The sequence below is a fragment of the Micropterus salmoides genome, unplaced genomic scaffold, assembly GCF_014851395.1.
Source record: "Micropterus salmoides isolate LMB-PRFRI ecotype aquatic unplaced genomic scaffold, ASM1485139v1 Ms_hic_scaffold_14, whole genome shotgun sequence".
NCBI lineage: Eukaryota > Metazoa > Chordata > Actinopteri > Centrarchiformes > Centrarchidae > Micropterus > Micropterus salmoides.
The window spans coordinates 31,459,138-31,484,515 of record NW_024040485.1 but is presented as its reverse complement, the minus strand read 5'-3'; the positions used below and the strand labels follow the sequence as shown (position 1 = coordinate 31,484,515).

The 25,378-nt window shown below is 45.4% G+C and overlaps 1 protein-coding gene across 13 annotated transcripts in view; it reads right to left on the bottom strand.

Annotated features, from left to right (window-relative positions):
• The window catches only part of LOC119902695 (disks large homolog 1-like), a 163,271-nt gene that overhangs the window by 44,037 nt on the left and 93,856 nt on the right, over nt 1–25,378 (bottom strand). For 8 of the 13 annotated variants that reach the window (XM_038719039.1, XM_038719040.1, XM_038719041.1 and 5 more), the window contains exon 4: nt 13,411–13,575. In XM_038719039.1, coding sequence (XP_038574967.1) covers nt 13,411–13,575 — 165 coding nt within the window. Of the gene's footprint in view, nt 1–7,078; nt 7,229–13,410; nt 13,576–25,378 lie in introns of all 13 variants that reach the window. The other 5 variants (XM_038719037.1, XM_038719038.1, XM_038719042.1 and 2 more) reach the window with 1 other exon arrangement.

Here is a 25,378-nt window from a genome sequence, read left to right as displayed (position 1 = left end):
GGAGATTCCCGGCTCATGGTTTTATGACCATCACGCCACAGCGGCTGAAAGATCTGGAACAATCACCGCGAACCCCAGATCCCCGAACATTTTAACGCCACACACAGAGTGATGTTCCCGTTTAGATATAATAACCAGCCGCTGCAGCCTCATCAACAAACCACCGCCACGGACGCAAACACACAGCTGAGCTTCTATTCATGTGATCCTAACAGCAAATCATTTGGACATGGGGGCTGTGGACGAGGGCGTTTCTGGATCTGCGGTGCAGGGTTTAACCAGATGTGTAGGTTCCTGCATGAATCCTGATCCGCCACATGACGCAGCAGCAGCAGCAGCTCTCCTGTTGCAACTTTCCCACATCTGCCTCATCCGGCAGCAGCGTCACATCCACAGCAGACGGGCCGATCAATACATTTACAACAACACACACAGCGGTCGGAGTACTGCATGATCATATGTATACAGGCTGACTGCACACACACGCTGTGGAAAATGAGTCACGCTACACGCTGCAGCGCCTCCCACTACCTCCTCACCTTTACCAACATTTCTTTTTGAATAGGTGGGGGTGGGGAGGTGGGGGTGACCTACCAGTAGGCGCCGGTGGAGCCGCTTGGTTCTCCTCAGGGTGCCCATGATGCGGCGGCCCATCTTTTTGGCGTACCACACAGAGTTGAGCATGCTGCTTGTTGCTGCTGCTGCTGCTGCTGTGCTGAAGGTGGTGTGTCGCCTCCTCTGCGCCTCCTCCTCTCACTCCTGCTGCAGGCTGCGGGGTGGCGGAGGTGGTGCCGGCTGGAGAGCAGACGATGGGAGGGGGGCTTCACTCCACCTTGTGTCCCCCCCTCCCCCTCCTCTTCCTCACAGACACAAACAGGGAGGCTGCAGAGGAGCTGATGGAGGTGAACCAGATGCGGCTTCCAGGAGAGGAGCGACGGAGCGGGAGACGCACCGAGGTCGTCCTCCTCCTGACAGTTATGAGCAGCGACGGCGGCGTTGGCAGACGGTGGCCGGTAAACGGTAGCTGTCAGACTCTGGACTTGACAGGGAGAAGAGAGAGAGGAGCCTCCGGGGGCGGATTAACCTGCCGGGGTGAGAGAGCATCGCTTAGCAGGCGGGGAGAGAGCAGCCGGTCGGCCAGCCTCCGTCTGTCTGAAGCAGACAGCAACAACAGACTGCAGGGCTGACGAGAGGACGGAGACGAGAGTGTGCGTTTAAAGAGAGCGCAGGCAGGGAGGAAAATTACTCCTCTGATCTCTCTGCAGTGTGGAAACCTCACGCAGCTCCTTCCTCCTCCTCCTCCTCCTCCTCTTCCTCCCCCCCTACAGGGTCTCAGTCCGCTGTGGGTTTGGTCCGGCTGACCTCTGTCCTACTTCAGTCCTCAGACTTTGAGTCCCTTCCCAAACATGAGTCAGCAGGGGAAGCTCATGCCTGCAAAGCGCTGAGTTGTGGCGGCTGTGACGGACAGCATGCTGGACGTGTGATGTGTGGAGCGGCCGTCACGACAGCTGATTCATTTAGTAGGGATGTTCATTTACAGAGATCTCTGCCAGTAAGTTAGTTAAAACAGGAGGAACTCTGGAACCAACTCTGGAGCTGGCACGCGGGGGGAAAGAAAATTCAACTAAACAAAAAAGAAAAATGTTTAATAAATTTATCTATAATCATTTCAAAATGCAACTGTGGGCTGGATCGTTTTTCTACATTTTGTTAAGCTGCACGGTGTCTTATTCCAACTCACACGGCACGAGTACATCCCCTGGGACGTAAAGCCAGAGCTCACTACCTGAGTGCTCACACTCTACGTGTATAAAATGGCCCGACGATTGAAAACAGTCAAAGATTTGTTTAAAAGCTCTGAGGCAGGCAGAAGTTTGTTTGGATAAAAGCCAGATGAGTAAATGTTTATGGACTTGCCGACGACATTAATGTGCAGAGAGAATTCAAGGTAAGCTAGCTACGCTTTACTGTATAGATAGCTAGCGTTGTGTCGTATTGGCACTTTCAGACGCCATTCGCCACTTCGTACAGGCGCTGTAAGGGGGAAAAAAAAGGCGCTGGCGGTAATAAATGGATCCAATCATAGCGGCGAGCAGCTGCTCGTTCCTCGCTCCCCCTGCACACTGCACGCCCAACGACGCTGATATTCAGCCCGACTCTAAAGTATGCTTGAAAATCGTAAAGCGTACGCCACGTCAGATCGTTTCCCCCTTAGTTATTTTAATCATTCGTTCACTTTTTCCTAAATAAAACCACTGTTTTGTTGTATTTTGTGCTTCAATACGCTTAACACGACAAAGCGAGTAATGTGGTTAATAAGGCAGCAACGATTAGTCGACGTAATCAACAACGTCAACAATAAAAATTCGTCGACGTGAAATTTCATTGTCGACGCATCGTTACAGAGAGGCTGTTTAAGGGAGAGACAGCAATCTTCTGATTAAGAACATTTCTGGTTCATTTCTAACTGCAGTGCACTACAGGAAGTGCAGGGGGCAGTATCGCTGCCACTGTCCGTGAGACTACTCACGAAGAAGAAGCATTCAGGCGAGAAGAAGCGGAGAAACAGAAAGTTTTGTAGCCGTTTCATCACTAAATACACTTGTGAGCGGTTTTGAGGAGAGAAATCAGCTGTGTAGAACTTGGATATTGGCAGTTTTACAAAAGTTGGTGGCGAATCGAAAATGTTCTCAAACGTTTTCGGGGGTTCAGAAGCTCCAAAAGCGGCGTCAGCCAGCCAGCCAGTCCCGCCCACAGAGCGCCCTGGTCCCAGTTACTCAGACCGCTGCAGCAGCAACAACAGACGAAAGGCAGTGTTTCCTATACGTTCATTTATTTGTGACGGCCCGCCACAACATCAACACTGACCGCCACAAACTGATTCTTTTACTTGGCCCATTTAAAATCTTATTTGATTGCAGATCAGCGTCTCTCTCTCTCTCTCTCTCGAACATCGCAGCACAAATCTGTGCAACACAACGCTGCTGGTCAGAGACCCAGCTTTAAAAAAGTTATTATTAATGAGTAAAGGTTTAAAGTACATCAAGGAACATCTGGCTGGTGATGTTGCCTACAGAACATTCTCCACTTATAAAACCTATAAGCACTTTGGAAAAATAACCTGCAGCAGCAGAAAGAAAGGTGCCTGTTGCTTTATTGTTCTAAACAGACTCAAACACTGTATTTGAGCTCATTTTTGAGTGTCATGGCAAACGCTGTGAATACTTATGTACGTGAGCTTTTTTAATTTTAATTTTTAATAAATAAAGATTTCAAACAAATGTCTTTCACGTTGTCATAATGGGGTACTGTTTGTAGATTTCTATGAGGAAAACAATGAATTTAATCCATTTTGGAAGAAGGCCGTAACAACAAAATGTGTATAAAGTGAAGTGCTGTGAATACGGCGTTCTCTTATAATATATTATACTGTTTATACATAGTGTTAACGAACAGTATATTACAGGCCTATTCAGAGTTATTTAGAGAAAAACCCAGAAGAAATCATTCAATAATCGATAATTATCACGATAAGTGTCAAATCATTATTTCTTTCAAGTTTAAAGGCTGATTTTTGGCCCTGAATGAAAAGGACCAGATGGTTCATTATGTGGTTAAACTTTACTTTATGGTCAGAATGTGACAAACAGTGGATCACTTCACAACTCTGAAGAAATTAAGAGAAAAATTAAGTGCCAATTTGTTTGTGATTCTAATGAATAAAATCAAATGATTATTGACGATATATTGAACATTTGTTATTTTGTTATTGAGGAAAATTATATTGTGATAATTATCATTACTCTTTTATTGCCCAGCCCTAATAAATAAATATGTGAATTCTCAAACTGTCCAAAATTCAATGTATGAAACAAGAGAAGTGCTTTCTGTTAAAGTTTCCCTGATCTAACTTTCCCTGCCTGGAATAAGCACCCTAACGCTCCACGATTTCCCAGATGTCTATAAATAGAGCTGGCCTGTCCTCCCAGCATCCTTTGCTGCAGCTGGGGATGAAGTGTAGCAGAGATGAGATGATGGAGAAGAAGCCTCCGTGACAAGTCTTTTCATGTCCTCCGAGTCCTTTGTCTTGGTGATAAATTTACATCAGGGCAGCTGTAAATCTTTGCGTTGGGGACGAACAGGAGGCCAGCTGCACTTTACTACCACACCCCCCCTCCTCTGGTTACAGAAAGCCTCACTAAATCTGCCCTTGTCCTTCTCTGCAGGTTCAACCCCCTCCTCCATTTTCCTGCCGTCAGGATTTTCTTTGTCGCCATTCATCTCCTGTGTTGCCATGGCGCTGCTGAAGAGAGCGAGCGAGCGGAGATGAAAAAATAAAAGGAATAATAATAATAAAAAGAGGAGTGAACAGTGCGTCTCCACAGCCTTCAGCGTCTTTGTGGGGATGTGAGGGGCCATTCATTGCGTTATCGCGGCGGAGGTGTTGGAGATAGCTGCCTGCTGACGTCAGGCCGGGGACGGGCGGCCGCCGCAGATCAAACGTGGAGGAAACAATGAAGAGCGGGGCGTGGAGATTTCTACCGCCAGAGAGCGTGAGCAGAAAGAGCGCCGAGGAGAAGGTGTGGATGTCCTGCAGTCGGCCCGCTGCCGCTCTGTGTTTAGTGTGATGTGAATCATGAAATCGCTGTACAGCTCAGAGTTCCTCTACATTATAACGACACCACATGTGAAACGTGCCGCTGAGGTAACCGGCTCCTCTCCCAGCCCGTGTTCAGCCCGCGGCCTCCTGATGCTGCACATCTGCATCCGTTAATGGTTTCATGAGTCTACAGCCGTGCGAGCAGCTCTGAGAGGCTGCACGGCGACGGATGGCGAGATACATCAGCACGAATCAACGTGCAGGACCGACGAATACGATCTCCGTCCACGCCAGCGTTTTAGCTGCGAAACTGAGAACGCACATCTGGTGGCCGTTCTCGCACACTGGGCACGTGCGAGCCGGTGTGATCGGGAAGCAGATTGTCTACGCCGCAGTTTCTGAAGAACGTTCTACTAGAGACGAACAACAAGCAGCGATGGTTTGAGCGTTAGCGTTTCCCCTTGTGCAGTGAGGCGCCAGACACCCATCACATCAACAGCACACTCACCATCATAATACGTGGTTTCTATTTACGGAGACCAAACTGATGGAAAACGTCCACAAATCCGTCACATCGTGGATTTTGTTGAAGGAGCAGTTCAACATTTGGGGAAATGTTCCAACAGAGCTGGAGCCACGAGACGCTAAGCTAAGCACAGGAAACAGCTCGCCTGGCTGGTTCCAGCCGCTAACTCCGCCTTTTATTTCCATTTCTGTCAGTGAACACACTAAACAAACAAGATTATAAGTGAGCTTTAGAGCACTCAACCGTTCTCAACCGTTTTCATGTCAAGGGCCCCCAAACTGACACTAATCAGACCACTGATTGATAGAACTTTAGCTTTTAGATGTTTTATTACTCACAGTGACCAAAACAATCTCACATCCTAGCCGGTAAGTCATTGTGGTACTTGTGGATGGAATTATAGTGAAAACTAATTATTCCCCTTTCTGCTGGGGACCCCGTGGAACCCCTCAAGGACCCCGGACCCCACTGCTTTAGAGGACAGAGCCAGGCTAGCTGTCTCCTAAGCTAGACTAGAACCACATCTTAACCTCAGCTAGGATCTACGGCCATGAAGTCAGAACCGGCAGAACATTTAGGATCTACGGCCATGAGGTCAGAACCAGCGGAACATTTAGGATCTACGGCAATGAAGTCAGAACCGGCAGAACATTTAGGATCTACGGCCATGAGGTCAGAACCAGCGGAACATTTAGGATCTACAACCATGAGGTCAGAACCAGCAGAACATTTAGGATCTACAACCATGAGGTCAGAACCAGCAGAACATTTAGGATCTACGACCATGAGGTCAGAACCAGCAGGACATTTAGGATCTACAACCATGAGGTCAGAACAAGCAGAACATTTAGGATCTACGACCATGAGGTCAGAACCAGCAGGACATTTAGGATCTACGGGCTTGACGTTAGAACCAGCGGAACATTTAGGATCTACGACCATGAGGTCAGAACCAGCAGAACATTTAGGATCTACGGGCTTGACGTTAGAACCAGCGGAACATTTAGGATCTACGGCCTTGAGGTCAGAACCAGCAGAACATTTAGGATCTACGGCCTTGACGTCAGAACATTTAGGACCTACTGCCATGAAGTCAGAACCAGCGGAACATTTAGGATCTACGACCATGACGTCAGAACATTTAGGACCTACTGCCATGAAGTCAGAACCAGCAGAACATTTAGGATCTACGGCCTTGAGGTCAGAACCAGCAGAACATTTAGGATCTACTGCCATGACGTCAGAACCAGCAGAACATTTAGGATCTACGACCATGAGGTCAGAACCAGCAGAACATTTAGGATCTACGACCATGAGGTCAGAACCAGCAGAACATTTAGGGTCTACTGCCATGACGTCAGAACCAGCAGAACATTTAGGATCTACGACCATGAGGTCAGAACCAGCAGAACATTTAGGACCCACAGCCATGAAGTCAGAACCAGCAGAACATTTAGGATCGACGACCATGACGTCAGAACATTTAGGACCTACTGCCATGAAGTCAGAACCAGCGGAACATTTAGGACCTACAGCCATGACGTCAGAACCAGCAGAACATTTAGGACCTACTACCATGAAGTCAGAACCAGCAGAACATTTAGGATCGACGACCATGACGTCAGAACATTTAGGACCTACAGCCATGACGTCAGAACCAGCAGAACATTTAGGACCTACTGCCATGAAGTCAGAACCAGCAGAACATTTAGGATCTACGACCATGACGTCAGAACATTTAGGACCTACAGCCATGACGTCAGAACCAGCAGAACATTTAGGATCTACTGCCATGAAGTCAGAACCAGCGGAACATTTAGGACCAACATTCAGAACTTTTGGATGTGAAAGTCGTGGATGAAAAGGCAGATTCATTTTTCTCTGTTTAAAAACGGATGAAGATGTGATGGGATGATCTCAATACCAGAGCGGAGTGGGGGGGCGGGGTTTACCTGGATCGGGGGGTAGGGGTTGGAGGAGCAGGAGGGGAGGGGGCTGTCCTCGCCGTGGGGATAGAGAGTGGAGGGCGTAGGGGAGGGGAGCTCCGGGAGGTGCTGTCCTAACACAGAAGAGCCGTCAAAGATGCACTCCAGAGACGCTACCTACAGGATACAGGAGGGGAGGAAAGACGGAGTCTCGCAGAGGTCAAAATACAGCAAAGGCAAAGAGGAGAGAGACAGTTCGTCCTTACGGAGGTCAGACAGACAGAGAAGGTGAGAGTGAGCGAGCAGAAAGGGGTTGGGAGGGTTTCCTTAAATGTTTTGTTGACTAGAGGCTCTGAAACTAGTTTGCTTCCTGTCTGTAGAGTGAGAACAAAGACGATTGGATAAATTCTTGGCCTATATTTCAGGACAAGTTGTCCGACTCCACCGTGAAGGAAACCTGACGTTCAGTCAGTGAGGCTGTTGTTGACTCTAAACTGAGCACGGCAGACTAAATGTAAAGCAAAGATCTTTACAGGGAATGATATAGTTTCCCTGGATGGCATCGCCCTGGCCTCCAGCACCACCGTGAGGAATCTTGGAGTTATCTTTGATCAGGACGTGTCGTTTAAGTCTCACATTAAGCAAATTTCAAGGACCCTGATTGCGAAAATCAGGAACATCCTGTCTAAAAATGATGCAGAAAAACTAGTCCATGCATTTGTTACTTCTAGGCTGGATTACTGCAATTCCTTATTATCAGGCTGATCGAAAAAGTCCGTTAAGACTCTTCAGCTGATCCAGAATGCTGCAGCACCTGTTCTGACAGGAACCAGGAAAAGAGATCACATTTCTCCTGTTTTAGCTTCTTTGCATTGGCTTCCAGTAAAATCCAGAATAGAATTTAAAATCATTCTTCTTACCTACAAAGCTCTTAATGGTCAGGCACCATCTTATCTTAAAGAGCTCATAGTACCTTACTACCCCACCAGAGCACTGCGCTCCCAGAATGCAGGGTTACTTGTGGTTCCTAGAGTCTCCAAAAGTAGACTAGGAGCCAGAGCGTTCAGCTATCAAGCTCCTCTCCTGTGGAACCAGGTTCCAGTTTGGGTTCAGGAGGCAGACACCATCTCCACATTTAAGAGTAGGCTTAAGACTTTCCTCTTTGATAAAGCTTATAGTTAGGGCTGGCTCAGGTGAGTCCTGAACCATCCCTTAGTTATGCTGCTATAGGCCTAGGCTGCCGGGGGATTTCCCATGATGCACTGAGCTCCTCTCTCCTCTACTTTCTCCCCTCTGTATGCAACCTCATCCCATTATTGCATGTTACTAACACAACTTCTCCCTTTCTGGTAGTCTTGTGCTTTCTCGTCCCTCTCCTCTCTCCTCCTATCACTTCCTGCAGGTGTTTCTGGCTCTGGAGCTGTGGAGTCTGGATCTGTGGTTGCGGGTCACCTGCTGCCCCCGTGTTCCTGCTCGACACCCTCTGCTGCAACAACTATTGTTACTAGTCCTCTTGTTGTTATTGTTATTATAATCATTAACATTACTATAAATATCTGTACCATTTTTTATTTAGTCTATAGCAACATCACCTTTACGGTCTGTCTAGCATAGCATCAACCAACCCTACAATAAATAGATTAACAGGCTGACTTTAAGGATCAGTCTGGAGTTCTACTGTGTTTTTCTAACAGATCATAAACCTGAATCTAATCTGTAAAGGGACAGAAAGGCAGAGACAGAAATCAGAGGTCATATGAAGGCAGACAGTTGAGGCCAAGAGAGGATGAAGACGCGACAGACGGGGGACGGCTTGGTGGGATATAACACAGACAGACCAGCTCACGATGCGATCAGGGTCCTGGAGAGCTACTGAGGCTGTTATTGGGCGGCTGCTCCCTCTGACCCCTCCCACCGATCAGCACCTTTCAAATGAGCCTCAGCTGATTGACAGGTGGAGCAGGTTCTGGTGGTTAAGTATGTGTTGTGGTCAGGGTTAAACAAATTGGGAAAATCTTTTACGACACAATGCTAGTGTGTCCCCGTGTTCGCTGGTTCATACACTAACGGCAATCAAAGAATTATTTATTTTACCCAATTAAGGCACGAAACCTTCCTGGTTGATTACTCACATTAAGACGATGTTTGTATTACAGGTTTTCTGTAGTTTCTAAATATGCAAATGAGGCAGAATCTAATAAAATATGTGCTAATTTGCATCTATTTCAGGAACTGAACTCTGGATTAAATCAGGTTCAAACTTATTGTTTTATTTTGTTGACTCAAAGGTTTCTACAGAGAGGATTTTAGATCTCTCTTTTATTATTTCATAAATCAGAAGATACTTGACGACAGGCATAAAAAAAAAAAAAACACATTCAACCTGTATGTGAGTAAAATGTTCTATAATTCAGGCTGTGAATAATATATTAACAAACCCCTTGGTGAAAACCTTCAGAGCGTAGTCAGGAATAAAAACAAAAAGTCTGGCTCAGAGGATGAGGAAAAACTGCCTGTAAAGATGTGTTAGGAAAAACTTCAAACATTTATTGACAAATATCTTTCATTTAGTATCATTTTCTTTCCACTAGTCTGACTTAAAATAAATAAAATTTAAAACAAATGATTGTGTCTAAATCTAATGTGACAGTCTGAGATGTCTGTTTTATTATTATTGTTTCATTAAGTAAATTAAAACAGGAGCACTGTGCTGTAATTTACCAGACGTTACTCATTAAGACACCAGATCAGTGGCGTCCGCTCCTGGTTTTGATCATTAACCTGATTTCAGACGCTGTGACGTCCCCTTCAGGTGTCGGTGTGTTTAAACGCCACACGGTGGCAGGAGAGCTCCACAGAGCGGCCTGAACACATCACTCCTGTTTATCTGAAGTTAATCCGATCTCATGGACTCTGTTACCGTGACCACAGCGGCGTGAAAATGTTTAAGCCCCTGTGAAAGATCAGACGCCACAGAGCAGCTGAAACTGACGGATCTTATGATATTATATCCTATACCGTTACATCAGAGGGCCACTCATTCATTTTCACTCGTTTTGACATTTTGTTTTACAACTTTTAACTTAATTTCTTTTGTTTAGTTTTCTTGTAAACAAACAAAAGTCTTGTTTACATTCAGTGTTAGAATAAAACACAGTGAGGTTTCCTTCCTCATAAAACCCTGCAGTGTTTCCATCCAGCCAACAGCCTTCTTGTTCTTCTGCCTTGGTTGGTGCGTTGCAGCGCCTCACGCCGCCTCACCTCCACCTGTAGATCTGTGGAGTAGCGTGACCGCAGGTAAACTACTACAGGTGTGCAGCTCTGTTTTTACTGTCTCATTTTAATCCTATTTGTAAATTGTTATGTTGTCCAACATAAATAAAGTTATCAAAGTTATTAATATAACATCATCATCTTGTCAGTTTGTTTTGATAATCAATTATTTTTCAACTGATTTAATACATTTCTAGCTGTTGAATGTCAAATTTAAGGACAGAAACAGATTTAGTCTCCAGCATGGGAAACTTTAAATGACTAGATCCTACATTTCCCATAATGCAGCTGGACTGTTCAAGTCTTTAACTCTACGCCTCCGGTCTGTGCGGACGTGTTCACAGGCTGAGGACGACGAACCAGGACCACTTTAGCTGACATCCCAAACTCTGATGGATGCAAAGACTAGTCAACTAATCGCCAACTATTTTCATCATCAAAAAAAGATTTTTGATTCCAGCTTCTTAAATGTGAATATTTTCTGGTTTCTTTGCTCCTCTGTTCCAGGAAACTGAATATTCTTTGGGTTTGGGACAAAAACAAGACGTTTAGGAAGCACTGATCGACATTTAACGGACCGGACAACTAATCGATTAATAAAATTACCACCACATTAATCGATGAAAGTTGCCTCGATGGATCCACATGAATATGACACAAACGGCTCACGCATGAACAGGAAGTCAGATTCTCCAGGAAGTCTGGTTCTGTTCTGTTTTTTATTAAAACAGGCTAGAACACTCTCAGCCGGGGGTTGCAGGACCAGGTCCTGGCTGACCGGGGCCATAAGAAGCGTCTGATCCAACACCGTGAGGGACGGCCCCTAATGTGGCCCCTTTAGTCACTGAGTGGCCTAAAGCTGGATGGACCAGGGATCTTCTTCTACTCTAAAACACAACTCTTCTCTTCTGCTGTCCGAGCAGAACCAACAGGTCCTGACGGAGTATCGGGTCAGGTTTGTTTTTTTCCTCTTTGCTTGTGTCTACAGCTGCAACGACTGGCTGTTAAATTAATCGTCAACAATTTGGGGGGGAAAAAAAAATTGCTTTGAGTACTTTTTTAAAATGAATCTAAAATATATTGAAGTTTCACTTTTTGAATTCCATTTTGTTTAGTTACATGAAAATCAGTGCCAAGCGTTCGACAGAGTTTTTAAAATGCAGTTTTTCCTGAGGGGTGGAGCTACAGGAAAAGTCTAAAATCACTCGACTTTTTAGCTGATAAAAAAAAGTTTCTTTACGTAAAAATGCTGGAACAGATTAAGAAAGTACCACAACATTTCAGTCTTCCGGTGAGTCGCAGGTTCATGAAGCGAGCTCACCTGGACTCCCCGGAGGAGACCGGTCTTAACCTGCTGGGGGGGGGGGGGGTCCAACAGACACCTGACTGGAGGAATTTGACTGGTGGTGCGTTTGTGTTTGTTTGACATCATGACAGCAGACAGGTGGGAGCTTCACAGCAGCTTCAAGGTTTTAATGAACCACATGGAGGCAACGCAGACAAGCAACCACCCTCATCCACCCTGTGTGTGTGTGTGTGTGTGTGTGTGTGTGTGTGTGTGTGTGTGTGTGGACTGATTCACTGTCAGTTGAAATCCATGACGACTGATGAAACTGTTTTTATTCTCATCAGGATAAAATGAGTTTATGAAGGAAAAGGTTTTGGAAATGTGACTTTAAAAGACAGTGACTCAGACCTGGTCTGTGAGAGCGTGTGGTGACTGACAGATGGACAGAAATATATATTTATTGATAATAATAAACATATATGAACAGAGAGAATATAGAACAAAGAGAACAGATAAAGAGGTTTTGACTTTACTGGCCCCTGGAGGACTTGAAGGTTTATTATTTAAGATATCAATTTGTGATTATTGGAAGTTTTGACACCATATAATAATAATAAGAGTTGTTACAGATGCAGGTATCAGAAGCTGAAAGCTAAAATTCCTCAAATTGTCGAGGGAGTCTGGCAACTTCCAGCTTTGTTAACGTTTATCCTCTTAGTGTCAGATCTGATTTTGACTAGACTGGGGGGATGATGCAGTTTTAAATGACGTCATAGATGATTTTGAAGACGCTGAAACTGGGTTTGTTCAGGTGCTCCTCATCACTTCCTAGTAGACTCAACCATTGAGGGACATGATGTAGTTCAGCCTGCATTTATTAAGATACTACATTAGTCGAATACTCGACACCACTCAGTGATATGGAAACATGATCTAGCTTTTTATTTTAAGATCACATTAATCCATTTAAATGTTGAGCTCCAGCTGAGTGCATTTACCAGCAGATATTATCACCATCTGGCAAAATTAACTTTTCGTCGCCTACAGCTCGTTAAGCTGATAATTAGAAACTCAAGTTCTTTGTCTTTTAAAGAGGTGATATTCTGCTTTTTGGATTTTTACCTCTCCTTTAAGAAAAAAACACAACCTTTATTGAGTTATTTCCCTTGTTTGTGCATGTAACAGGTTTGCAAAGTGGAAAAGGGAGTTCCCATCTCCCACAGACAACTCTCCGCTCTGAGCTGCCTAAAAACAGCTCGTTTGTAGTCCAGAGCATGTGCAACTCCCACCAAAGATCATTTAGAGACAAGATGCATCACTTTCATAGCTAAAACGAAGCCTTCAACACAGGGTGGAAAGAGGAGCTGCAGCAGCAATGTGCAGTATGACAAAATATATAAGCATGTAAACCTGTTCTGGTACAACCTCTAAATAAGATTATTGAGCAGAATACCACCTCTTTAAAGGGAAAGATTTTCCAGCCCGTTCTCATTGCAGGGTGTCAAATAAGGACGCTTTCTCAGACTTTCACAATAAACCATGTTGGATAACTTCGCAGGTTGGTCAGGTTTAGATTTTGATAAAAAATAAACGTTTCTGATCCAAGTTGAGACTTTTGAGACACACTAACAGCCAGGTCGCGTGATACTGAGGACTGCAAATGATGAACCGTTTGGGCCTTTAAAGGACGTGTTTACGACGCGTTGAGTCCTTAAATAAAAAGACTTTGGCTTCTGACGCCAGTAAAGTCGCTCACTACAGACAGAGAGAGAGGAACAGACAGCAGACCGTCTCCTACCTTCATGGGTGAGATGTGAGCGTGGGTGACGTATCCGTGCACATTTTCGATCTGGGAAAGGTTTTTCTCTGCTACCTGGACCAGCTCCGCCGCCCCTGCCTCCTCCGTCAGCTGTGGGGAGCTCTGGTCCTGGGGGGACGAGTCCTCATCGTGGTGCCTGTACTTCTGAAACAGGAAACACAAGAACACGGTTCAGCACGGGAGTTTTAGTTTTAGTCTGCGCTAAATGAAGATATTATACAGATATATTTACACAAAAACATCAGATCACAGAGGACCCATGTCTTTCTGTACAAGGTGAAGGGATTGTTGGTTCACGCCACAATCACCCAGCAGCCAGGAACCTCCAGACGACGAGTATTTTACAATCATGGCTGCAACATAATAATTAGACGCGTCTCTAAAACAAAGGTTCGGTTCACGCAAAATGAAACATACACGTGTCAGAAGTGTAAAAAACACCTCAAACTGCAATGACACATTTATGATCTTTGGTTTTCTATTCCCCAAAAAAGGGTGCGGCCATCGAGCAGTGCCGAGGCCCCTGGGTAATGTAGTATTGAGAGAAGCCAGAAATAGTTTAAACTGGTGTTCAGAATCTAAATATTTGATGGTTACATCCTCCAGGAGAGAGCTGTGTGCGCTCAGTCGGGCAGCAGCGAAGTGCCGTGGCATGAAAATCAACGTTTATCACACCTGCACGTCTTTTATTTATTTTCAGAGGGAGACTTTATACACAAAGGTTTATTTTGTGAAATAAGTTATTGGTTTTCTTCCTTTAAGGGCCATTGTTACTGCTAATAATAACTTTCTTTCTCTTCTTTTTAAACGTTGAAATGTAGATTGTAACAGGCTGTATATTAACTTACTGGGAGAAAACTGGTAGTTCTATGTAAAGTCAGACGTTGAGCATCCTTGTTTCACTGCGAAGCTTCAACTGTGAGATTGACAGTCGAATCAGGCTCCGCCCATCGAAGCATCGAATCTTTGACTATTCGGGGTCAGCTCTAAGTGATTTTTGAAGTGATCCTCTGTTTGGCATCAAGTGTTTGTCCATAAAGAAAAGTTGAACTTCACAATTAACCATCTGGTTTTTTCAATTTTCAGTCAGGAGCAAAAATCAGCCTTTAAACTTGAAAGAAAATGTTTTTTTATCATGATAACATCGCAGTTGAAGAAACCTGATGGTTAAATTGTGGTTTAAACTTTTCTTTATGGACAGAACAAAATCTAATAAAAAACTAATATGCACGAGTAAAATTAAGTAAAAGCCGTTTGTCCTGTTTGTTTCCTCAACAAAATAACCATCTTAATTAAGTTCTAATTCGTGTCAAGTGAATAATAGAAAACATTTATTGAATATTTATAGAACATGTGTTATATTCTTATTGCAAAAAAATCACATTGCGATAATTAGTTATCGTTTTATTGTCCAGCCCTGTAACAATCTCATACCGTTGCGCACCTGGTGTTCAGTAACGTGGAGGAGATGGTCTAAAAAAGAAGATCTGAGAGGGAAACAGACCGGATTAAAAGAAGTGGACGTACTATGATGTCACCGGTTGGTTTGTGGACTCGAGTTTGGCATTTTGGCCGCTGCCATGTCGATTTTTGGCAACCAGGCACTGGACGTGACCATATTTGGATGAAATGGTGGTCGCTATGGTAGAGACTTGTCAATCAGCTTGTAGCCCCGCCCTAAAGCCTGCCCTGCTTCCTGGTCTCTGTTCCTCTAAATGGGACCATAATTTACTAAATGAACATCATGCTGTGTTGAAGAAGACTTGAAACTAGAGACTGAGACCAGAAACTCATCAGGAAAGAGTTTACTGAGGGAATAAATCAGCTGAGAAGTAGAAACATTTTCTCACAGACTTCTATACAATCACACTTCTTTCTACAGCCGCCAGAGAGGACGCAGGTTTACGGCGCCCCCCGCTGGCCGCCAGAGAGGACGCAGGTTTACGGCGCCCCCCGCTGGCCGCCAGAGAGGACGCAGGTTTACGGCGCCCCCCGCTGGCCGCCAGAGAGGACGCAGGTTTAAGGCGCCCCCCCGCTGGCCGCCAGAGAGGACGCAGGTTTAAGGCGCCCCCCCGCTGGCCGCCAGAGAGGACGCAGGTTTAAGGCGCCCCCCCGCTGGCCGCCAGAGGGGACGCAGGTTTACGGCGCCCCCCCGCTGGCCGCCAGAGAGGACGCAGGTTTACGGCGCCCCCCCGCTGGCCGCCAGAGGGGACGCAGGTTTACGGCGCCCCCCCGCTGGCCGCCAGAGGGGACGCAGGTTTACGGCGCCCCCCGCTGGCCGCCAGAGAGGACGCAGGTTTAAGGCGCCCCCCCGCTGGCCGCCAGAGGGGACGCAGGTTTACGGCGCCCCCCCGCTGGCCGCCAGAGGGGACGCAGGTTTACGGCGCCCCCTGCTGGCCGCCAGAGAGGACGCAGGTTTAAGTTGTTGCCGCTAAAACTCACGGTCAGAAGCACCAACATCAGACCCGAGCTGTGATAATCATCCTTTAGGAGGGACTGAAAACAAAAGCAGAGCACAGACGTGGGCCGAGGCGACGCTGACATTTTCCTCTTCACGCCGTCTCTGTGGATCCACAGACATCCTGATGAGTCAGAGTCTTACTCATCTGTTGTCCGGCTTTAAACAGGAGGGAGGTTCATGTTGACAGGCAGCGACTCGGCCGTCCTGAACTCTGCCGTTACATAACAGGACCCAGACTGTCCACCTCTGAACGCCGCCTCACTGGACAGGTGTTAACTATTCGTCGGGGCTATTTATAGATGAACATCCACTGCAGGTAGTGAACCGTCTGTTTCAGTTTGTCTCACGCTGTTTCCTTTTTGTTCACTTATTTTTTGTCACATCTTGGAAAAATGAACAATTGAACTTTATTCAGCGACCTACAACTCCATTTACTCACTTTTATCCAAAGTAACTTAACATGTGAGGAACAAAATACAAGCTTCAATACCGTAGAGATCCACGACAACAGGTGCAGCAATAAATACTACTAAGAGCTTTTAGCGCATACAACATCAATAGTATGAAGTAGAGCTTTTTTTAAAAAAAAAAAATCGAATTACAATTTGATTTGCGGTTTGTTTTGTTTTTTTAATCGAAGTTTTGCTAAAGTTCAATATTTATGGTCTACCTGTCTGTCTATTTTTGACGGAAGTCGTGTCAAGCAGCACAGAGCAGGTGAACCGGGCAGGAACGGCATGGAAAATCCGAGTAAAATAAAAATCAAAATAAAACACCCTTTGCAGACTCCGATCGTAGATCAACAATAAACACAGTTAAAACAAAAAAAGAAAAATGGTATGGCAGAAGCACAAAAATCAAGGACAACCGAACAAATAAGCAAAATCTGAACAAGTCAGCAAAATCAGACTGACAAAACGCTCTTATTCTGAAATGCTCCGTGTGGATACGTAACGTTAGCCTGCAGCGAGCGGAACAAAGAGCTGCTAGCCGTAGCTGAAGCAGGCTGAACGCTCCGCTGCTGAAACACTGCGGCGAGAGTTGTCAGACTGGGAATACTGTACGATCACATTCAACTACTCGCGACACGCCGATCAATATACTGCAATATTCTACAGGAAACACGTAAATAGAAAATATCCCTTTGTTCTTAAAGTAATCCCTGTGTGTAATCCTCATTTATACAAAATGTACCTGTAATCCGATTATTTTCTGTACTGTAACGGAATACAGTTACTTTATTTTTGTATCCTGATTACGTAATGCCGTTACATGTAATCTGTTACTTCCCAACCCTGGTCCTTCGTCACATCATCACTTAACGCGTCGACCTGAGAATTATGCATCACAAGTGAAAACAGCGCTCCGCGTGCTGTTGAATCGAAACCACAAAAAAAGAGGCTGGAGATAACATACAGCTCTGTGAGAAGACCTCGGATTTGTTTCCAAACACTGAACCACAGAGCCAGAAGATGCTCCACTCTCGAGTGCGCTGCTGCCTCGTCAGCGAGCGTCAGAATTTCTTCTTCACGGGTTCAAACACGTATTAAAAAGCCTGAATAATCATCTGAGTGTGAGCTGTTGTAAAGGCCAGACACTGCAGCTAAAAAGATTTAATACATATCACCATGAAACCTTCCTAGTCCTTTTGGTATCACAGGTTTTATGACATTTTAAGTTAAAATATGCAAATGAGGCAGTATCTAATGAAATATGCACTGAAGTGAAATCTGAACACTGGATTAGGTCAGGTTCAAATTGTTGTTGACATATTATATTTAAACCTTTTTTTTTTACAGAGGGAATTTTGGACAAAAAAAAAAAGCATTAAAAAGCAGTTTTTGCCATGTTTTTGGGGAATAAAATGTTCTATAATTCAGGCTATGAATTATATATGAACAAACCCCTCTGTACAAACCTGCAGAATAAAGTCAGGAATGAAACTGGAAAAGTTTGGTGTCTAAAAGCTGCTGAAGTTTAGATTTCAGGCTCAGAGGACGAGAAAAAAACGACCTTTAAAACATAAATATTGTAAAATTCAACACGTTTTCTTAAAAATCAATATGTGCCGAGCCGATATCTAATCATATCCTTTACAAGATCACAGAAGATCTAAAACGCATCACACTGATACCTGAGTTACAGTCTCACAGGCGGAAAGCACGCCACGTGACGCATCTAAACCAATAGATGGAGACATAAAACTTTATTGAAATTGCGTTGTTGCAGCATCAACATTGACACATAATTTACAGACCAGACGTATTTACACAAACTAACATATAATGTACAAAATGTCCTTTTTAAAAAATGTATATAAAAATATCAGGTGAGAAATCGACACTGGGATGTCGATGTCGAGATTTCACGCCTCCGTACTTTCACGATGTTGTTGGTACAGAGGAAATGACCATATTAGGGTGCAGGAGAGAGAGAGATGCACAGAGACAAACTGCTGAACTACTAAATGTGAAGTTTTTTTCTTCCACACGGCCAAAAGAAGCAAAACTGCCCAAAATCTCTGAACTGAGCCGTGCAAGATGAACGTGTGGAGCCTTAACAGCTGATCACACCGTTCAGCAGTGAAAGCGGCCGAGTGTGAAAGGCAGGCGGGCGCTCGTTGAAGAGAAATCACACGTTTCACTTTAACACCTTCTGAGGGCTCCGGAGCCGACTCCTGATCTGACAACTTTAAGAATTAAAATCAGAACTGAATCGAGGTTCAAAGAGAAGAAAGAGGCCAACAGCAGAACGCTTTAAGTTTTGTAGCCGTTTCATCACTAAATACACTTGTGAGCGGTTTTGAGAGAAATCAGCTGTGTAGAACTTGGATATTGGCAGTTTTACAAAAGTTGGTGGCGAATCGAAAATGTTCTCAAACGTTTTCGGGGTTCAGAAGCTTCAAAAGCGCCCGCGGGGTTAGCGGCGGCAGCCGGCCGGCCCTGGTCCCAGTTACTCAGACCACTGCAGCAGCAACAACAGACGAAAGGCAGTGTTCCTATACGTTCATTTATTTGTGACGGCCCGCCACAACATCAACACTGACCGCCACAAACTGATTTTTTACTTGGCCCATTTAAAATCTAATTTGATTGCAGATCAGCGTGTCTCTCTCTCTCTCTCATGAACACCGCAGCACAAATCTGTCCGACAACGCTGCCAACGTCGAGACCCAGCTTTAAAAAAGTTATTTGTAAAGGTACATTAAGGACATCAATCAGTGAGTTACAGGAGGAGCCCACTCCGTCTTGTCTTCTTCCCTGGTTTCCCCCTGGCGCTGATACTGGTGTTCATTCTGAAGAGTAAACCTCGTTCACTTAATGGGAACGTTCACCATCGGGCTGCGTGTTGGAGATCAGTAAGTCACTTAAAAGATATCCAACTAGTTAAATGGTTTAATTAGGGTTAGGGGTGACAAAAATAATCTAGATTAGTCGACTACTCGAATAAATTAAGAGATTAGTTGCTGCTCTGGTGGAAACGTCCTGCAGTTCAGTCGGGAGCGCAAAAAGTTCGGAAGCAATGAACAGAAAGGGTTTAATTATTTTTCTCAGTACCCGACCCTATTTAATCACACACACCAGTCTGCGTCTTTGAACCGGACAGTTTAAGATCCTCTTTGTGTGAAACTCCTCAGATCTTCCATTTTGCAGTGCTCGATCTGGGCCGCTGATTCACCATGAAGACTCCTGGCTTTCCTGCGGGCCGCCGCAGTCTCTGTAACTAATGGGAAACACTGATCTGACACACTGCAGCATCTTTATTTTTTCAGGAGCTTCCTGATCCAAACACAGACGGTCCTGAGCATGAATTATTGATTCGACATGAATAAACGTTTTATGGAGCGAAGCTGATGTGAGATCAGCTGTGAGACGACGTCCCACTCTGTTCAACTACAGAAACACCGGTGCTGTTACAGAGTGACGCTTCTTTACCCTCACAATCTTAAAACGACACAGCTGAACGCGGTCTCTACGCACCAGACTCTGCTTTGGGTTGAGGCCTTCGCCGTTTAGTCCAGGTGCGTACAGCGAGCTTCAATCAGCCGGTCTGTAGTTCTACTCAGTGTCAACATGTGGACCGACAGGTACCTCGCTCTGCTGACGGGAGCTGTAGCCGAATCTGATCACATGCTGTCAATCATTCCTCTGGAGGTGTCTGAGTCATGTTCCTGCTCAACCTTTTCACATGTCTGTCTTTAACTGAAGCTACTTTTACCCAGAAACACCAGCGCTTCAGAGGAATGATTGACACCGGTGAAAAGATCTTCGAGAGCTCCACAGCAGCTACTTGCTGCCTCAACTGCTGTTTCCAAAGCCAAGAATGAACCCTGAAGCTCAACTTTCAGACAACTAGGCAAACTGATGAAGCCCATGTGATACAGCTGAAAGATTCTGATTCAAGGACTCTTGCCCCACTTTGATGGGCTGAATAGACGGTTTTCCCTCGCGCAGACTACGCCGACGGCCGTGCCGTTCACACTACACAACTCGCCGTGTTGTGACGGGAGTCTTGAAGTCGTTGTGACCGATCGGTGACAGCGGCTGTGTCACCCGACGCTGGTCTCCAAACCAGGTTTAGTCAAGAAAACACATGAAATGTGAAACGGAAATGATGCGACCTACACAGGAAACAGCTGTTGTTTGTCATTATAAAAGGCAGCGATTATAAAGACAAAGAATCTGGGTGAAAGAATGGATCAGCACACGCAGGTAGCAGCGATCGTCTGAGCTACAGAGAGCTGGAGGTGAATAAAAGTGTTTTGCAGTGAAAAGTAGCTGCCTGCTCTCATTGGCTGGATTTGTGCGACCAGCAAAAAGCTTTCAACCGCGAACAATTTTGCACCTGCTAAAGCGACGTGAAACTTGGCCTGTAGCAAGAAACTCATGGCAGGATGTGAACCCTGTGTTCAGCAACGTTTGTGTTTGGTTAAAGCACTGAATACTTCTCTTATAAATGCATGTGCAAACGGTAACCTTAGTTCAAAAGTAGTAATTTGCCCAACACTGCAGAGGGATATGCCGTCTAAACCGATGTGCGGCGAAGACGGAGCGCTGCTTGCTGCCCCCTGGTTGCATCTCCGTGATGACAGAAACCCGTCTGTGTTCAGATGTAAAGTGTTTCTACTCCTGACCTGCAGTAATTATCCAGGATGACGATCCTGCTTTAATCACTGATTTAATTACCGGGGGATTACAGGCGTGTCAGAGGCCACAGATTAAAACGAGGAGGCGGCAGATTATACTGCAGGAGCCGCGCTGACCTCCAACCGGCGGCGCCTGAAGTGTCGACTGCATCGTGTTAACGAGCGTAGTACTGGACGATAATCTGGTCCATTACAGAGTCTCGCTATAATCACGTAGTGCACTGGTGGTAACGTCCAGATCCTACCACACCCTGACATCTTAAACCCGTCCCTGTCACAACGTAACAACCATCAACACAAGTTCAACTAATCTCTGCAAATCCAGCGCAACTTTCCTGCAAATCTGACCTCTCATCTCCGTTTCTGCAAAACACTGTCACAACAACAGCAAGGGGCCGTGAAGACCAGGATCCAGGTGATCTTTACCAAAGCGGGAAACAGTTCTGCAGAACGTGCAGTACTGTGGTCAAACATAAAGGAAATCGTCTCCTGACAAACACTTTGAGAGGCAATGTCAGCAACGCAAGGAGGACGTCAGACAGACACTGAGACACAGGCTGCTGCAGGGAAGAACCAAGGCCAGCTGGTTTAAATATGCAGGGTTACAGTTGTCACAAGCCAGCTCTTAGCCCTGACAAAAAGGGATCAGACACAGGTTTGCAAGCCAATGGTATGATTTATTATAAAAGTAACAGAAGGATCAAATGATCACCAATAATATGTAGTGTGGCAAAGTTGTGTCAGCAGTGAATGAATGAGTGAGATATATGTATGTGTCAGAATTAACCAAGAAGAAACACAAGACAAACCCGGTAGGACGTCGGCCTACGAGGAGAGAGATAAAAGACTGATCAGTCCTGGTTAAATAAGCTCTGAAGGTGGAGCTGCACAGGTGATTGCCCAGCCCAATCAGCCTCCCTGCCTGCAGCCTCCTGCAGGAGAAGGAGCCATCACATCTACCTTTGCAGTTTTCACTTATCGTCACAATTACATAGCAAAAAAAAACCAAACACGTGACAAAGTCACCACAATTTATGAGAGAAGCCACCACAAATTCAGGCATTTCAGGAGCAACAATCACAGAAAAGGCCACGAAACCCTCGAGGGACTGGAACCAACCAACCAACGCGGGTCAGCGCCTGGAACCAACCAACCAACCAACGCGGGTCAGCGCCTGGAACAAACGCGGGTCAGCGCCTGGAACCAACCAACCAACCAACCAACGCGGGTCAGCGCCTGGAACACCAACCAACCAACCAACGCGGGTCAGCGCCTGGAACCAACCAACCAACCAACCAACGCGGGTCAGCGCCTGGAACCAACCAACCAACCAACCAACCAACGCGGGTCAGCGCCTGGAACCAACCAACCAACGCGGTCAGCGCTGGAACCAACCCAACCAACGCGGGTCAGCGCTGGAACCAACCAACCAACCACGCGGGTCAGCTTGGAACCAACCACCAACCAACCAACGCGGGTCAGCGCCTGGAACCAACCAACCAACGCGGGTCAGCGCCTGGAACCACCAACCAACGCGGGTCAGCGCCTGGAACCAACCAACCAACGCGGTCAGCGCCTGGAACCAACCAACCAACCAACCAACGCGGGTCAGTGCCTGGAACCAACCAACCAACGCGGGTCAGCGCCTGGAACCAACCAACCAACGCGGGTCAGCGCCTGGAACCAACCAACCAACCAGGGTCAGTGCCTGGAACCCCAACCAACGCGGGTCAGCGCTGGACCCAACCAACGCGGGTCAGCGCCTGGAACCAACCAAAGGCCTGTAAAGGGACATAATACACACAAGTTTGTTTAATAATAAATGTGGAACCAAGGTGAAAATATCTGGGGTTGTTCAGGGAACTGTTAATGTATTTGCTGCACCCTTCAGCTGCTTTATCAAATCTTTAGGTGACATGTAGGTAAAGCTGCGTCCAGCTCCCTCTCTCTGCACAAACAGCTCTCTGAATGTTGCACAACCAGAAAGTGGCAGATGGAGACGCATTAGGAGGCTGCAGGCGGACTGAGCCACTCGACAGAGAAAAAAACCCACAGACACAAAGAAGCCCACGATTACTGACTGAGAGCAGGAAGTGAGTGGAAACAGTCAGGTTAAAGGTTCAGGTCCCTCTGTGTGGTCGCAACGCCCCCGCAGGCCAGTCCGTCTGCAGCAACAAGATAAAAGCTGCTCTCTGCTGCTGTACCTTATTCTGGTTTGACATTTCAGAGGCTGATATTAACGCGTTTAAACGGATCTAAAGTCGTGCAGAAGGAGATAAAGGTTGTGATGTGGCCTGCAAACAGATCACAGGTCCTCCAGGGAGACACTGAGCCCACTCACTGTGGAGAGAAATGTGGATGTAGGAGGCAGGTTTCCACTGATGACGGCGTCTGCCTGAAGAGAGCCCTCCTCGACAGCTCTTAGAGACGACAGCGAGGAGGCGGCGGAGGAGGAGGGGGAGGCAGAGCGCCGACTCCTGCCTGCCAAAAGCTGCTATAAATAGGAGCACCACCACGGAGCGGATGTAGCAGGATGTTCAGGAGGAGGACGGTTTCTGGATGATTCAGGGATGCGATGAAGAGAACACAAGGAGGAAGACGGGAAGAACAGAGCAGGAGCACGTCCCAAATGCAGGAGAAAATTCTTTATTACCCGATTATCTCCTTGAGTCCCTTCACATTTCAGGCACCCTGTGTAACCATAACCGAGTGTTTGTAACTAACTGTTTCTAGAACGCCAACAATCAGATAAAATCAGAAAGCGTTCATGTTCAGTTCATCAGGTCAAACCAATATGGCTTCAATCACATTCATTACATTATGCTTTCTTAAATTGTGCTAAAATATTAAGCGCTGGTCGACCGTTTGGTTTGTCACAGGTGGATATTTAGAGAGCCGCATTTATAACCCCTGTTTTTCATTGTTCCTGCAGAGTCCTATCTAATATACATCTCAGTAACGTGTTGAATGAAACGGAAACATTATACTGTTGGTATAATAATATTAATTTATAATGTTATATATTGATTATAACATATAGTATACCATATAGTTTAGGGCTGGGCAATAAAAATAATGAATTGTCACAATGTAATTTTCCTTAATATCAGTATAATAATGTTCAATATATTGTCAGTAAATATTTGGTTTAATTCATTTGAATCACAAACAAATTAGCCTTTAATTTTTCTATAAAAAATATTTTTGTTGTTTAGGGAAAGGACTGAAAAAAAATGTACTAATCATATTTTTTGAAAAATATTTTATCTTAATATTTTGAATGTTTTACTCAGATTTGTGAAGTGATTTACTGTTCGTCACATTCTGACCACAACGAAAAGTTTAACCACACAATGAACCATCTGGTTTCTTAAATTTAAAAAATCTGCCTTTAAAACTTTAAAGAAATAACGATTTGACATTTATCGTGATAATTATCGATATCAAATGATATGAAGTTTTTATCGTGATAACATTTTTGGCCACATCGCCCAGCCCTACCGTTAGTATTATATACTTCCAGTTGCAGCAGTTTCTTTTTTGTAGGTAGTAAAAATGCTCTACATGTTGGTTCAGTTAGTCTCCAAGTTGTTAAAGCTAAGTGATAATCGTCAATAATCACAACCATTCATGCTTTTGCCGTTTCACTCGCAACGCAATATGACTTTTCCCCAATAGCAGGGCATGTGGCCATGAATACACACTGTACCTTTAAAGCTCATCAATATTTGCAGATTTAAAATGGGTACAATGACACATGATATGATCAACTTTATAAGGTGAAAATACGCTAATATGCTTTAAACACCAGATGACCCAACTGATAAAACAGCATATTTTAACATTAGGTTTGGTTGGTAGCTGAAAGGATCTGCCTCGTCTGCTGGAACTATTCATTACTAAAGTTTAACTATGATCTTATTGGCACTAAGTACTTCAAGTAACACGTGGAGCTCCGTCCAGATCTGTCTGCGTCCAGCTGAATGTTAAGACAGCTCACTAATACTTTACGGCTGCGCAGCTGATCAACTTCCGGCACAATCTATCGAGTGAAAGCCGTCGATGGCAGCTGATCAATGGGTCTTAATTTAGACCGGTTGTGATCAACTGCCACAGAGCAGGAGTTACAGCCGAGCGGTTAATCACACGCCGTGTCCATCTGTACCCTGAGATTTAAGAGATTCCCAATCCCTCAGATTAACAATAGAATCAATCAATGATCCATGCAGGACAGCCAGCAATAATCTGACGCTGAGGGTTCAGAGGTCAACGCGGCGCTCCACCCTCCACCCCGCGCGCGGCTGTCCAATCAGAGCCGGAGGGGTCAGAAGGTCAACTGG